Genomic DNA, 15,705 nt, shown 5'->3' with positions numbered 1-15,705 from the left:
TATGGGTTCGATCAGATCTGACCCAAATTATCCTTTAAGCCAAACATTCGGTTTTGGAAGAAACGTTTTAAAATATGTTTTTGTAACTTCGCAAGAAACAAGACCAAAGCTATCCAGTTAAAACTTACTTGTGAAAATACATTTATCCACAAGCACGTGGGCGTCCAACATGTCGGCGTTGTACGAAAAAAAAATTCTTTCTTTCAGATAAGCTGTGTTCACCTTTGATTTATCTTTTCTCGCACTTCCCTTTCTTTTAAACATTTTATGCGGTATGTCAGGATAGGGCTTGTAAAAAGATAATTTTAGGCATGAAAAAATCGTTTAGCATCAGACGTTATGACACAATTTATTAAAGCACGGTAGGTTGTATTTTCTAATTGAACTGGTTCAACAAACATTTAATTATTTTCAAATTCAATCACAAACACTTTAAACAGGTTTAATTTCAGTAAAGTTGAACTAAACGAAACTAGTAAATGAAAGGTATGAGACGATAAGGAACACGGCGGGTATATTCATCCCAGTATGTTCCGTATTTTGCTGAACATCGGTGTTCGTCCCTGTAGACTCGGTGCACAAGCAGCATCAGTATGAAGACAAAGTAGAAATACGGCAAAAGGTGATCGGTTCCGCAGCACAGACAATACGCCAACGACTAAAAAATAGAAAACCTTGTAGAAATGCTGCTGTTGCTGTCGTCGCATATCAAAGTTTAATTGCATTGTGTAGCATTGACGCCGAATTTACAGTGTTTCTTAGCTGATATATGTTAACTTGTAATTGTTAAGTGACCATTGTTACCCTGGTGCACAAAAGGAGATTACACATCCCACTACGATTCTGCTCGAACAATGTGTTTTGTTTTGCAGTTTAAACAATCGTCGTTTGGCAACAGCTTAGTATAGTGTTCTGACGCAGCGTAGCCTTTTACGTCTAGATCAGGGGTGTCCAAACTTTTTTTTAATGGGGGCCAATTTTTACCAAGTGATGACGCCCGCAGGCCGACGATTTTTTCAAATTAGAACAAGTATACGGAATTTAAGAAATTGTGGAATTTTGTTGCGTCAGCACGATGTACACTTTTGCCGGGAAATAAAGTTCCATGGAAGGCTTTAATTGCGTGAAGTCGCAAGTCGCCAAATCCTAAAAACCTAATCCGGACGATGGCGGGCCATACGCAACACAATTTTAAAAAAACAGCTGCGGGCCACTTGAAATGCCGCCGCGGGCCGCATTTGGCCCGTGGGCCGCACTTTTGACACCCCTAGTCTAGATAAACATGTTAGTTATGCAACCGGGGTGACTATATTTCTTTAACAAGCTTGTTAAACTTGACTTCGATAGAAACGGCAAGTAGTTTATGACCTGTCATTTTTGTATTGTGCAAGAGAACAAACATTTACCCCCATCAGGTCTCCTGTATAGTTAAGGTGTCGTGCAATTCCCCAACATCCTGAATACAAGAGGGTGCTGTCGTGCTGTTTTCCATCCGATGATGTGAAGACGCACTTGATGTAATTTGGTCTTTTACCTGAAACGACATTTACCTAAAGGTTTTTAATTTTTCAAATAATATTTTTTTTTCTATATTTTTCCTTTCAAATCAAATAATTAAATAATTCAAATAATTTAGAACTCCTGATACATAAGGCCCGGAGTTATTAATAAATAAGGATTAAAAATCCCAGTTAAAATTAGGCTACTAAACGATTTTTGTAAGCTCTTAGTCATTAAATCCAGGCTACATCTTTTTTCTGTTTAAAATAATAAATTAGTACAGAAAGAGACATGCTTCAGTTACTCTGTCACCAATGTGTTCAAGTAAATTGATTTTGCACATATATCGAGGTTTACTGCATAGGAAAATATTATTTGATTATTTGAAATAGTGTAAAAAATTATTTGATAAATTTTCAAACAATTAAAAATTTCAAATAATCAAATAATTATTTGTTTGATAACAGCCCTAGGTGGTATCTCTATGTTGACAAATAACCAGTACCGCGCATGAACGTGCAGCAATACAAAGTTAAGACAATACTTAGTAGCGAATAATACTTTGAGCCAGATTTGTAAAAAGTCATTCTTGTAATCCTCTATACACACGATAAAAGTACAACAAATGCCTGTGACTTTTGAGCGCTCGGGAACCGATTACACGGTATTTAACGGTTAGTAATAAAGGAGTGTCAAATAAACCTTACAGAAAACGCCTTTGCCACCGATCCCAACAAAAGAAATGACCTATGTGAGCATATTTCGATACAAGCAGTTGGTTATACTGAGGTGTAGTTGACATATTGTTATGCATTTGGAAATTTTGAGTCTTCAAAAAAACTTGCAAACTAGTTAACATTTTCATCATAGTACGCACATACGCACCCCATATAAGGCAATTGTCTTTCTTTGCCCGGAACCGGTCCTTTTGAGCGTTGCAGGTACGAAAGATGACGTAACCCAACAACCCAAGAACAAGAATGGAAATTGATTTTTCAGGACCCAAAATGACGGGATTGTGGGCCAAATAAAATCCCTGTAAATTGAAATACAAAAGGAAAGTAGTTAAAAAATATCATAAGTCAATTAAAAAAATAAGTCAATTTTGACCAATACGTTCTGAAAGGCTGCTCCAAGAGAACGACACACAACTGTTCGTTCTGCAGTAAACCCACCTGAAGTGTGTACATGTATGGAAGCCACACCAAATCACCCCAAGCCAGCATCCAACCAAAGTGATCGTGACAAATATCAATTGTCTTTAGGTACCAAGCCTCATTCCAGAAGAAGTCAAGGACGTATATTGCTTGCAAAATGTTGAGCAAAATCATTGAGTCACTCACAAAACCATAGGTTTCCAATTGGTACCAGGCGTAAGATAAGTTGATGATTGTCCACCCGACAATTCCTTCAAAAATATTTGTGAAATTTTGAGGCCGATGCATTGCCTCACAGTATTATTGCGAAATTTGGACAGTGTTTTTTGACATGGTCTTGAAAATCTAAATTGTGTTTTTTCAATATCGTCGATATTGTAATTGGAACTTTATTTAAGTGTTGCAAATCGATCAAATTTGAACCCAGTCGACCATCTAAAAGCTTTTACGCAATACGTTAGTGTAATAATGTTTTGGACATCAAAACTGGATAATACAGATTAAAGAACAAAACGATCCAGACGAAAACCATGAAAATCTTAAAAGACACACATTCGATAAATGTTAATTTGAAAATGCTGGTTCAGCATTGTGGGAACCGCACTACGTGTTGCTAAACAACACTGACCCACAAGGAATGTAGTTCAACAAGCTGAAGGAATGCTTACGCGGAAACTTAACCGCGTTCGTGTCTTAACAAATGAAAGGAATATGATTTGAACTCAAAATGGCAAAATATTACCTAATCATTCGCAAGCCAGCTTTCTGTTATCGACGCATGTTTTTTTTAATGTGGTAACCATTACGTAACTAGTGACATATATTTTGTGCAACACAATAAACATTATATTGACAATGTGCACAAATATATTTGTTTAACTGAAAAATCCAGAAATGTAAAAAGGCCTGGTAAAGACAATTTAACAATCGGCAGTAGCTGTGGTTAACAGTATTAACTCAAGTAAAAAAGGTAAAATAGTTTCCCAACAGATCGATGACTAAACTAAAATCTATTTGCGGTAATAAACGACCTGCTAGTTTCGCCTAAAGTGTTTATAAATGGAAAATATGTGGCAAATAAAGATAAAAATACGACGTCGAGGGCGTTGACCTTAACCGCAAATACCGCTAAAACATTGGCATTACGCGGTTGTACTATACACTACAGGATACGCCCACTGACGAACAAAACACAACTAGAATAGTGGTTTTCATATATTTTGCCAGTTTATATATACAACATCATATTTAACGATGTATCACATATACCATTTACTATATTTATAATGGATATATATTTGGCACCTAATACATTTCATTGGGTCCCTATCTTTTTCCTGGCACTTTATAACATAATTGTTTCTGCAAGCATAATCTAATGGGTCCCCACACATGTGCATCTGCGATTTGGTAAAAGTAAAATAGGGCACAATCAATGTTAAACTGGAATAGTGGTTTTCCTATATATTCCACTTTACAGAAACTGTGCCATATTTACGCACCATTCATTATAATTGTAAGGGATGTATATGTGATGGATACATTCAGTATGGTACCAATATTTTTGTGGCCTGTTATAACATAATTGTTTTTGCAAGCAAAAACCAATGGGCACCGATCGCGGCAGGAGGGGCCTGTCGTTAACCGCCATAAGACGCAAAACTGCGTGATACAACAATTGCATAACTAACGTTTTTAAAAGATCTACAAACATATCTTAATTGCACAGTGCAAAAAGACTGCCTGATAGCACGTCCAGTTATGCGCGAGGCCGAGATATTCGCTTTTCAGTGGGCAGGTTTGCGCTTTTCGCGCCCAATTGGGATTTCTTCGACATGGAGTTGCGCGTTGTTTTCACGAGGTGGAAAATGGATGAGTCCAACTATTTAAACTTTTAACAAAGTTTCAACATTTTTTTTCCTTAATAGCCCTTTGTTTGTTGAATTATGATTTTTAATCTGCACATAGCTTCCCTGGCGCCGTTAAGTTTCTATATACCAACAATACGATTGCTTAGCTGGGCTTTTTATGTTAAAAACCTGTTATGAAACATTTTTATTAACGCTTTCAGTTTGAGAAGTCACGTTACACAGGTGCAACGTTTTCGCTCTGCGTTTTGAAACACGAATAAGTTGACCTACATTAACGTTTACAGCGCAATATAACTAACATCGTAACATCTTAATTCCAACCAGTGAGAAAATGGTCAAGTGACGACTGCGTTCATGCGTGAAGCAGAGGCATTTTTTTCCATGCGCCACTATCGTCAATCACTCCCATTGCGTCAGCTGTGCACTGAGCGAGCACAAATTTGACAAAAGACAGCATGTAAAAACATATTTGGGGCTGTAAGAGTAATTATTGAGCCGATTGCACCGAAATTTTTAACAGCCAACAAGGAGCACCCTATCCACAGCTGTTTAAAATTTCAGCAGGTTAAGTCTTGTATTTCTGACCTCATTAACATGTGAACAAACAAACAAATATTTGGGGGTAAAGGGGTGAAAATGGATATATACAACTTCAAGTTACAAAATACTTTAAAATACGCTGCAATGTACCAATCAAAAAAGTATGAAACTCCAGAATCATCTGCTTAAGCAAGTATAGCCGTTTTAAAAATTTCACGTTTTGGGGGGCTGTGAGTGAACCGAGGGATCAAACGGGGTCAAAATTCACATGGGCCATCTTTAGACCAATATCTATAATGTGTGTAAATTTGAAAAAGAACCATTCTTTCTTGACCAAAACGTGGGAACAAATCCGCGTAAGACGGGAAAAAAAAGAAAAAAAATGTAAACAAAAACAATATGTGTCCCCTTCAGGGAAGGGGACCCATAATTACTATAGGAAATTCATGGGAAATATAATATGGTATAAAACATGGATATAAAGAGACTATGAATATAAAACAGAGAAAAGGGGGCAAAGCACTGAATGGCATAAACTGCTTTAAACATAAATGCTGCGCCACAACGTTTTTTGACGTCATGTTGTGGATTCAGTTCCATGCCCCCAAAAAGTTACATAACTGTACAATTCATAATGCAGTATCACACTTATTGGAATTTATGAGGCAAAAACCAATTTTATTTGGCAAATATCATCAGACCTGGTCTTCCGTTGAAGAAAAGTTTGAAGTCGAACAAACCAACACGGGGATTGAACTCGATGCCCATAACAAAGTCATAGATGGCGCTGCCACTTTGCTTGCAGTCATCAGGATGATTGGGAAAGAAAATACCTTGCACAAAAATGAATTTGTGTTTATGTTCACATCTCGTATGTTCAAAAAATACCACAATTTTTGAGGTTGTTACCGAAAATTACTTTGGGTCCACAAGATTGTTTCTACATTTACTTAATTTTAGGCTTAAATCCATGTTGGCTACCTTTTATATACACGAAAAAAGACAAGGAGTATGCAAGAATGTTAACAACGACAAGCAGTGGACCCCAGAGACGAAACAACATCGCTGGTGAGAACCAATGAAGATAGAATGCGTTGAGGAACCACGCAAAATGTGTGATGAGCCACGCCTAAAGTCAAGGAAGTAGAATTCATTTTTGACACGCGAATTAATAATGTGACGCATGATGAAGGGTTACTGGACATGACACTTTCTAGTTTAAGCAGAAGCTTTACATTTAAACTAGACACAGCATGTACCTGCAAACCGTTGATTCTATACTTAATACTGTGGCCAGCTGGGGTAACGGCACCCATACGAATACCTCCGACATACGATGGAAATATGTGATGAACAATATCTGGCAGCAAAGCAAGAACAACCTGATGAAATAAAACTTTGTCAAAACATACATTTTAACAGATTTACTGGTAAAGCATTTTTGAGAAATCTAATCATTTAACAATATATCGAAAGTTGGTCGTTTGCGTACCTGGCCAGTAATCCATGTTAAATATAGCAACATTGTAGGATACAAGGAGCTCCACACGCGGTTGGCAAAATGTGCAAAAGGTGGCCCTTTAAAAGTCCAATTCAACAGGGTTTTTTTCAAGCTGCACTCGTGGTTGGTGCAAGCATCGTTGAAAAAAATCGGCATCAAGGGACATAAAGTAAGAAGAAAAAGACAGCCTAAGACAGTCTTCGTATCCACACTCCTAAACACAACACTGTTTATTAATTATTTGTTTGTAGTTATCGTTTTTAACCCACCATGCCCTTCCCCAAGAGGCCACAGGTTTCATAGTTTTGGAATGAGTTGTACCATTAGCTACGCCGTTGCTGATCCCATTGGAGTGTCCGTTGGATGTTGACTGGCCTCCACTAATAACTCGATCACGGATTTGCATACTGGAAACAGCTAGGTCCAAAAGTGAAACTTAAACCTAACCCGAAACAGAAACCTGATTAAACAAAAAGATACAACGTTATGATCCACATCCACACTTGCATCGAGCACGTTATGTTTACGCACATTGCATTTCAGATGTAGTTATGCTTGTTATATGTCCACGTATGAAAGTGACTATACTGTTCAGTTTCCTCGGGTGAAATGTTGCCAATTTAAAATCAACTTACACTGAACACATTTGACGCACTTGCTGTTGTCGTTTCATGCTGTATCTATATTTACATCAAATTTCCTGGTGCCATGATTTAATTTGCTCAACGAAACAGATTTATTAACTTAACTAATCACAACATCAAAGGCAACCCAACCCACTTCCTACTTCCTACTTGCGTGCACACAAACGGCAACTAAAGTCCGTCATCAACCGGACCTTATTTAAGTAATCGACCGTCAACACCGCACGAACTTGCCATGCTACCGCAGACGGACGGACGGTCTTAAAGATATACTTAGAATTTTACAGACGGTTTAACTCGCCAGATCGATGTATGTAAACTTACATCGATACAAGTCAAGCAAAATGTTGCTTGAATAGTTTGAATTTGTTTTAACTCGATTGAGTGCAGTGACGTTCCGGGTCATGAATGACACATTTTAAGCGGTATAAATACACTGTACTGCACTGCGAACACAATGGCTCCAAGTCTCCTCGAATTTCTCACATGTAAACTCACAACCAACCCATTAAATGATATCAAAAAGCCGCCCGTAGCATACAAACAGTAAGCTGTATCTGAACCATAGTTGGCAAAGAACGTTAACTTGCACGTGGACCACATATGCTTCTCACTGCAAACAGAACAGCTGTACCGGCTCTTTCAGACAACGTGGTTCATGCCGTTTTCTATGCTACGATTACTGCGCGAGTTGCGTTAAGAGCGTTGAGTGGGCTTAGAGCGCACAATCACTTATGCTGATCGTAATTACAGAGGGGAAATGGCAATCGCGGATGTGGCGGGGCACCTGTCTCATGTGACATAAGAATTCGTCGGTTATCGAAATGCTAGTGTGCGTGGTAAAACCACTAAAAGATGTAACACGATAAATAATAATTCATGGTAGGAATGTGTTGAATGCCCTGATGCCTCGCTAAAAAGTTCCGCCGTTAGATTAAAGGCTACATTTTAATTGTAGCAGGCACCAAGTATACTAATATTGTATGTTTCACCAAGCTTTTTTACTTCAACTTTCTGTCAATTTTCACGGCGAAAACCAGGAAAGTTTAATCTTATGTTTAAAACATCGAATTCAATTTGCGCTAATCTTTAACAACAAATGGTGCCAAATATTAAAACAATGCTGAAAAGGTAACATTGGGAAACCCTAAATATAAGAAAGACCACAGCCACCCTGCAATTGAATAGTTTTTACTGCCTCTATAGGCTTACAGCAACCAGTGAAGGTCGCTCTACTACACCGTAACAGTCTGACTAACTTCACGTTCCTTATATTTTTACAGGTTTGACACTAAATCGAACCTCAATCTACTCTCAACATATTTGCTTAAATTAACACCAACGCACTCGCTTTTTCAATTGTTTGTTGGGTAACAATCGTAGGTGAATCACAAAGACGTATTTGTCATAAAATTTCTAAAGCAAAAAAGGAAATTAAGTCATACTATGCAGCCATCTTTATGTTTACAAATTTAATGTGCGTGTTCAAACTTTGGAAAAGCACAACTGTAAATAGGCTAAGTCCTTTCACTCACACAACGATGAAGGGCCACACACTAGAAGTTGCCACGCACCCCTTGATAAAATAAAAATGTAAATCGTTGGACTGAAAAAAGTACTCTAAACCTGTTTCAAATGTTCAAGGGGCCAGACAAGACTTTAAACTGAGGCTAAACCAATTAGCGAACAGATTCGTGAATAATTCAATTCCCACTGGCAAAGTTGTGACACGTAGGCTAATAATACACATTTATATCGTCTTTTCCAAACATTCTGTGATTTCTCAATCCTTGTTAAAGGTTGCCTTGTCTAGCTGTTCTAAAGAAAAATATATGCAACCGAAAGGTACATGCTGGCGCTACAACTGTTGACCTGATTTCAAACGAACTGTTTTTAGAAACGCAATTGACTGGATCAGAAGAAAAGAATGCAATCAAACCCGCGGCAACAAACGAATTTTCCAGCTTCTTTCCACATCCCTAGCTCTTTCATCAACCTTTAGCTACAAATCACAGCAAGTGATAACAGATTATATTTTTTAGATGTTACGAATGTGCAATTTGTACAGTGTTGCTGCTGATAAGTTTGCGTTTCATGTTTGTACGTGATAAATCATAGACTACGTCTGCAGTTGAATACGATCGATGTTTTCGTTGTATCGAACAGAAAATGGTCTCTTGATGTTATGACGCGAGAAGTATCTGTGCGAACATAAATATTTCATTCAGCATATACCGTAAGGCACTAAAAGGATTAGTAGAAACATTGAAATTCCAAATTCCGAACTAGATTTTTGAAAACCGAAGGCAAAGCTGCTACTCCTTATTGTCCATAAGTTGATATTTGTAATAATAGGTTTGGTTTTATTTGGTATTTTACTATTGCTAAAATTCTAATAAAACTTTTTACTGCAAGAACTTTTTGGCATCGTAAGTTTGTTGTCAATACTAATTTATTAGCTGTTCCGGTTTAACGATCAGGAGTAAGCTGCCTTTTTCGTTAATTTGTGATTAGGATGTTTAGATTCGGTTCTGATGAAGCTAGGCAAATTTCAAACCGGTTTCGTTTGTACAAAGGGTATATTACTACATTTATAAATGATCACCTGACTTGATCCAATGCACGACTCAGACTTTCAGCAACAAAGTACAGCGGCTGGTAGTCCGAGTCTTGGTAGTCTTGTCTAGCTGCGGTTTCAACCTCGAGCGGCAAATGTTGTGGCACATCGGATACTGCATGCTACAAAATTAACAAACAAAATTAACATATGTTTGCAACACTAAATAGCGATGTGAGTATACCAATTGTATTCTAAACAATAAATGTGTAAAAATATATACAATTGTGTATAGTTAACTTACTTAACTATATACTGTTTACCTGCAGTTCTCCGCAAGATGAAAGTAAACCAGCTCCATAAGCTTTCACTTGGCCGTGCTCTCGGCAAAGCCCAAATTCAACCGTAAACCAGTATAACTGAGGAAGAAAAGTACATTATGCCACTGGTTGACATAGAAGCACCACCCAAAATGACATGTCTAATACTATTGTAATCAAAAACGGACAATATCGATGGTAAAGTCACACCAGTGCGGAAATATTAAAAGCAACTAAATTCGGTGTTTGGGGCGTCAAGACTATCGATTGTTTGAATGTATGAAAGGAATGTAGGCTACATGTGAAATTCAATCATGCCTTTAAGGTTGGACGTAAAGCGGAAGGGTGGGGCTTGACAGAAAATTATGTGGTTTCACATCGAGGTACTTTAAGCGAACAGCATAAACAGTATACGACGTGTATAGTTACCGTGGCTAGTTTTTCAATGTCTTCGTCACTCACTCCTAACGATGCCAAACCAATCTCCTGGGAAAACTGAGCAAATGTTGAGTCTAAAAGCATCGGCACATGACCAATCAGTTCGTGACAGCAGTCCCTGCAGAAAGCAAAATGAATAAAAGCTACGTTCCACCTGTTATGTGTTTGGTACTTTATTCTAAAGATGTTTTTACTGTTTAATCGACAAAAAACTTGTGCATCTGTATTAACTCACGGTTCTGGCGTGTGATTGGGCGATGAATGATGTCGTACGTATTGTGTGCATTGAAATACTTTGAAAGCCAAGCTTGCCAGAAAGTCTCGAGCTGTAAGCAAACCGCCAATCGGCCGAAGCTGAAATCCGGTCGTTTCTGACATGACAATAGTTACGTTAATTAAGTACACAAAGTTAAGTTTTTGTGATCCAAAAAATTTGTGTTGCGCGTTACATTGTTATTTTTTGATTGGTATATTTAATTTAATGAAGAGCAAATAAGTACATCTAATGTAAACGATGGTTCGGACAATACCACGAACTGAGTTGAGTATATTGTGTAGTTATTACATAACGTACTTTCCAAATATGCCGAAACTGTCTGAAGTTGTGGAATTTGGTTGATGGAGTAGCCACAATGACGTTCAAGGAGGTTAAAACCAGTTAAATACTCAGCACATGCCCATTTTTTGTGTTGCATCTTTACACTGGAATAAACTTTACCCCAAATTTCAGTTTCTTCCTTCGTGTACACGATTGATGGAATTGTTTTTGTCCTTGAAAACAATAGAATCAAGCCATTCATATTTGACCGTTTTAAATTAAAACAGTTACATTTTTGGTATTCTATAGCGCATTCTAGCGGAAGCATTTAACACTGGGATAATTAAAACACGTTTGACTTTTTATTCCATAGATTCGACTTGCTACTGTCGGATACTTTACTTCAAGTTTTTTGTTTATTTTTTTGGTTTTTATGAATGTATATTTTGATCATTATTTGTTTTCGCCATGCCGGCTTGTACGATCTTACTCTTTATATTCCATGGCAAGTTGCGAAATCTGATTCCTTCGTTGCCTATATTTTTCGTCGCAAAAGCCTGGATGTGAAGTTAGAACTGTTGGATCGTATTCTGTTGATAGGTGTTCGCACTTGTCCAAATCTTGCTTAGAACGTGGAAACCAAATTCCTGGTATATTATAGGTTTAGCAACTATTCCCAACCAATATTTCCAGTCAATTTATAACACACCTGTTTGTTTAAAGTAGGAGAATATGGTGACCAAAAGTTTGTGCTTCGTTGCATTTTCCAGGACTGCAAGAATTTTATCAGCTGATCCCTGACAGAAAACGTAAAGTCCGTTGGTACAGGATGGTCCGTTTTTGTTTTCTGTTGACAAAGAGTTTCAGCTATTTTTGTGAACAATTACAAGCAAAACGCTATAACTTTGCTTACGCCTTTTTAATTTTATTTCTGCACGCGACTCCACGAAAACAATAGTATCCTCCTTCTGCCAAACAGAAACAATTTTGAACACAATTGCAAACAGCAGTGCCATTTGCAGCAAAACGTAAAAGTACTTTACCTCAAATATGTCGACAACAAATTGCTTTTCCAATTGACCAGAGTTTGATTCAATGATCATTTCAATGGTGTCCAGTCGCTCCTGAGAAGAGTCTAACACATGAAGATGTAGCTCGATTAACATTGGTTTATTATTTTAAATTTACGTAATCTCTGCGTTGTCACAATATCCCGTTGTTTATCAATACGCCATTAACAAAAACAATGAAAAGCACAAAACTTACCAATACTTGAATCTCTTGCATCATCGATTAGGCTTCTCCTACGGCTCATGACTGCAAGAACAGGTTAACGAAAAAGGAGCTCAATGCTGCAAAAAGTACAATGAAAATAATTGTAACCTGAGTCGTTTTTAATACAGCATGTACGACGAAAGAAAGCGATTGTGAGCACATAAATGAAACACTTAAACGGCGAAGAAAAAAAAGAACTACCAAACAACAAGAATTAATAATTTTTGCTGTTTTTGAGCAGTCGCAACACCTTTTTCTGGCACTGAAGAAAAATCTGTGTGAAGGAACCTAACGTGATATCATTATTTAAATTCTTAAAAATTCTCTGTGACCGGTACCTCAGATTAACAAAGTCACACATGACGGCTATTCCGTAACTGTCATAAAGTTCTCGGACGGTCAGTAAAGCTAGATTAGTCGTTTCCGGCCCGTGACTTTCCAGCTAAGCTAGGATTTGTCAAAACTCTACCACGGTATTGTCAAAATTCTACAATAAACAGCTAACGACTCGAAGCTTTTGTAGCAATCATAAATATCGATGCTAAACAAGTTAGGTTACACATTTTACCGGCAACGGTTATTACAATCTTAGATGTAGAACAAGAACTCGGCGTAATTGAGTTCCCACTCCAGCTGGTATTGCTGGCTTCTGACGCAATTCCTCCATGATTTTGATATTTGCTGGATTATCTCCTCTATTACGTCACAACCGTCGAGGTTGGTGACAGTTATTGCGTCTGTCGGTCGATCAAAATCATATGACATGTTTTCGTTACGAAACCGTTACGCAGAAGGCCGCTCTCCAATCATTTTATATCAGGGTGGTCCAAGACTAAGAGAATAAAGTGCCATATTAGGGTTTAACAAACACTTAGCGGGCCGCACATCAGGCTGAATTTTCTGTTTCAAAGCCAAAAATAATTGACACAAAGCACCTCTGCCACTACTCAGTTAAAACTGTTTTAAAGTTTCCCAAGTGCCGATGTTTGCAACAAACAGAATGTGTAATGTCGTCACAAAGAGCGGAAGGCTATTCTTGGCCCACAATAGATGCAATGACTTTGTATTTAATGATCAATGTTTTAATTACTACCATCGATTCAATGATTTACGTGCAAAAATTGTTCGCGGGTCGCACAAAAGTAAAAAGCGAAAATCAACTTGGTCCTTATTTTGTCTTTTTTTTAACAATACAAATGAACAGACTTAGTGAAATGACAGCCAAATCTCTTCTAAAAGTAAAAGTACACCTAGACTTGAGCTGTCGTGAGATGCACGTATTTTCTACCATCAAGGAGTTAACGGAACAGCTTAACTGTTTCTGGCAATAAATGTGATATGTCGTGATTCGTATACATGCAAAAATTTGTATGACCAAGTATTGCTCATCCAGCAGTTTTATTGTAAACAATCGACGTTTCGACGTCCTATACAAGACGCCTTCATCAGGATAATGACATAACTTGCAAGACAAATTTCTTTTAAAGCGACAAAATGCAAAACACACACATGTAAAACAGCGATAACAAGATCGCGCGGCTGCAAACTCGCACCACCGTAGCGATAAAACAAGCTCAGTGGTGTAAAAGCGACCGATAATTTATCGGCATTAGAACATCTGTTTTAACGTTCATTGTGTTGGCGCGTGAATGGATGTTCCAGGACTCTAGGAAACTTCGCTTGTGATAATCAGTTTCCTTCACCAACACCTGAGCAGCAGAAAAATTAATGCTGTGGTGGTGAGTCGTTGCATGGTTTGCCAACGCTGATTTCTTCGCATCATTCTTGCACACATCCCTTTCGTGCTCCTTCCGGCGCGTATTTAGACTTCTACCAGTCTCACCGATGTATATTTCGTCACACTCCCCGCATGGTATAGCATACACCACACCCCTAGTTGCAGTAGCATCTAGACTCTAGAGGGTCTTTTGGGTGCGACAGCATCTGACGTAGGGTGTTTGCTGGTTTGACCCCAACCGATACTCCGAAATCGGTCAACATACGACGGATTACATCTGTTAACCCTGGTATGTAGGGTAAGGTGACGAAGGCACGTTCTTTGTACTGGATCTCTTTCCGTGAAACCTTTTTGTGATCACGGAGAATCCAGTTCGGGTAGCCATTTAACCGCAGGGCCTCATTTACCCTGTGCAACTCCGCCTGAAGCAATGCTGGGTCTGTCGTCAAGCGTCTGGCCTGGTCTTTGAGTGCTTTGATAACAGCCCTTTTCTGGTACAAAGGATGATGGGATGTGAAGTGTAAATAGCGCATGGTACTGGTCGGCTTGTGGTAGCTTATTTCATGCAAAAATTTGTTCAAAAACGTGTTTCATTTGAATTTTTTTTTAAATGTCCTTATTTAGGAATAAATGTCGATGACAACCCTGGTTTTGACCAAACATGTCTTTTTAATTAGGTTGATTGTGTAAACCAGTGGTCTTCAACCTGTGGGTCGCGACCCCAAGTGGGGTCGCCTAAACTTTTTCTGGGGTCGCTATAAATTAAATTTATTGGCTTTTAAATTTGTTAGCCAAAAATAATACGTTTTTGTTCTAGTTCACAACCTTCACTCATGTTTTGCAGTACAACTTGGTACCTCGCGTCACGATCGAATCCTTAATTGTGGTGCAATAATCCAAAACCGAATAGTTGCGACCCAAATCTATATAATACACGAGTTGTTCAACCGATTGTTACGCAATAAAGTCACATGAATGACAAAATAATACAGCGGGTACAGGGAAAATACATAAATTTACTGATTTCTGCAAACTGGTGATCTATAACGCGAATTAGATTGGCCAAATTAAATAAAACTTTTGGATTCTAACATTTGACCGTAATAATGCACGCTGAATGCAAATATTTAAAGTCGACTTTAAAAATTAGCGGGAAAATTTACATGAAAATAGTTTCAGTTTCGGCAATTTTGGCAGAAAGAAAAAAAATGGGTCGACCGTCGCATGTAAATGATGATTTCATCTTCTTTTTAATTGGGGTCGCTTTTAAAAAAAGTTGAAGACCACTGGTGTCAACTATTTGCTCTATAGCAGTGGTTCTCAACCTTTTTGCCTTTGCGGACCCCTTTTGGTACTGTCAAGCTAATCGCGGACCCCTATGGAGGTTTTGGTATTTTTTGTCCTATTTTATTAACAAGCAACCCAAAAATGGTGCAGACTATACCAACCACGTTTGGTCCAGGACCAAAAAATTAATCACTTTGACTGCACTGCGACATCGGAACTCAATAATAAAGAGCCATTACATTGTGATGTGACGTTTGTTGCCATTGAAAATTTACGTCTGTTGCATCACAATGGGGCTAAAATGTCACAATGCATTTTGGTTTGTCGCCTATGAAGAAC

General features: G+C 38.1%; 2 protein-coding genes across 4 annotated transcripts; both read right to left on the bottom strand.

The window, feature by feature from the left end:
• Positions 1–323: 323 nt before the first annotated feature.
• On the bottom strand, positions 324–7,481 carry LOC145237456 (7-dehydrocholesterol reductase-like). The gene is made up of 9 exons (XM_080100319.1): positions 6,839–7,481; positions 6,561–6,783; positions 6,328–6,450; positions 6,050–6,197; positions 5,770–5,901; positions 2,676–2,908; positions 2,386–2,536; positions 1,407–1,534; positions 324–658 (listed from the first exon to the last, which is right to left on the bottom strand). The coding sequence occupies exons 1-9, from the start codon at positions 6,973–6,975 to the stop codon at positions 473–475; spliced, it is 1,461 nt and encodes a 486-aa protein (XP_079956445.1). The 5' UTR covers positions 6,976–7,481; the 3' UTR covers positions 324–472.
• A 447-nt stretch (positions 7,482–7,928) lies between these two features.
• LOC145237457 (tyrosine 3-monooxygenase-like) lies at positions 7,929–14,627 on the bottom strand. 3 transcript variants are annotated; one of them, XM_080100321.1, is made up of 12 exons: positions 12,910–14,627; positions 12,333–12,418; positions 12,110–12,201; positions 11,980–12,034; positions 11,776–11,913; positions 11,557–11,713; positions 11,103–11,299; positions 10,764–10,899; positions 10,520–10,646; positions 10,094–10,189; positions 9,819–9,952; positions 7,929–9,414 (listed from the first exon to the last, which is right to left on the bottom strand). In XM_080100321.1, exons 2-12 carry the CDS (start codon positions 12,379–12,381, stop codon positions 9,333–9,335), a joined length of 1,263 nt encoding a protein of 420 aa, XP_079956447.1. In that variant the 5' UTR covers positions 12,382–12,418; positions 12,910–14,627; the 3' UTR covers positions 7,929–9,332. The 3 variants fall into 3 exon arrangements, with proteins under 3 accessions (XP_079956447.1, XP_079956446.1, XP_079956448.1); XM_080100320.1 differs by having other exon boundaries at positions 12,333–14,627; XM_080100322.1 differs by having other exon boundaries at positions 12,110–12,190; positions 12,333–14,627.
• Positions 14,628–15,705: the final 1,078 nt, after the last annotated feature.

Source organism: Phallusia mammillata, chromosome 7 (genome assembly GCF_965637545.1).
Source record: "Phallusia mammillata chromosome 7, kaPhaMamm4.hap1.1, whole genome shotgun sequence".
In the NCBI taxonomy this organism is placed as follows: Eukaryota; Metazoa; Chordata; class Ascidiacea; order Phlebobranchia; family Ascidiidae; genus Phallusia; species Phallusia mammillata.
This window is presented reverse-complemented; position numbering and strand designations above follow the sequence as displayed.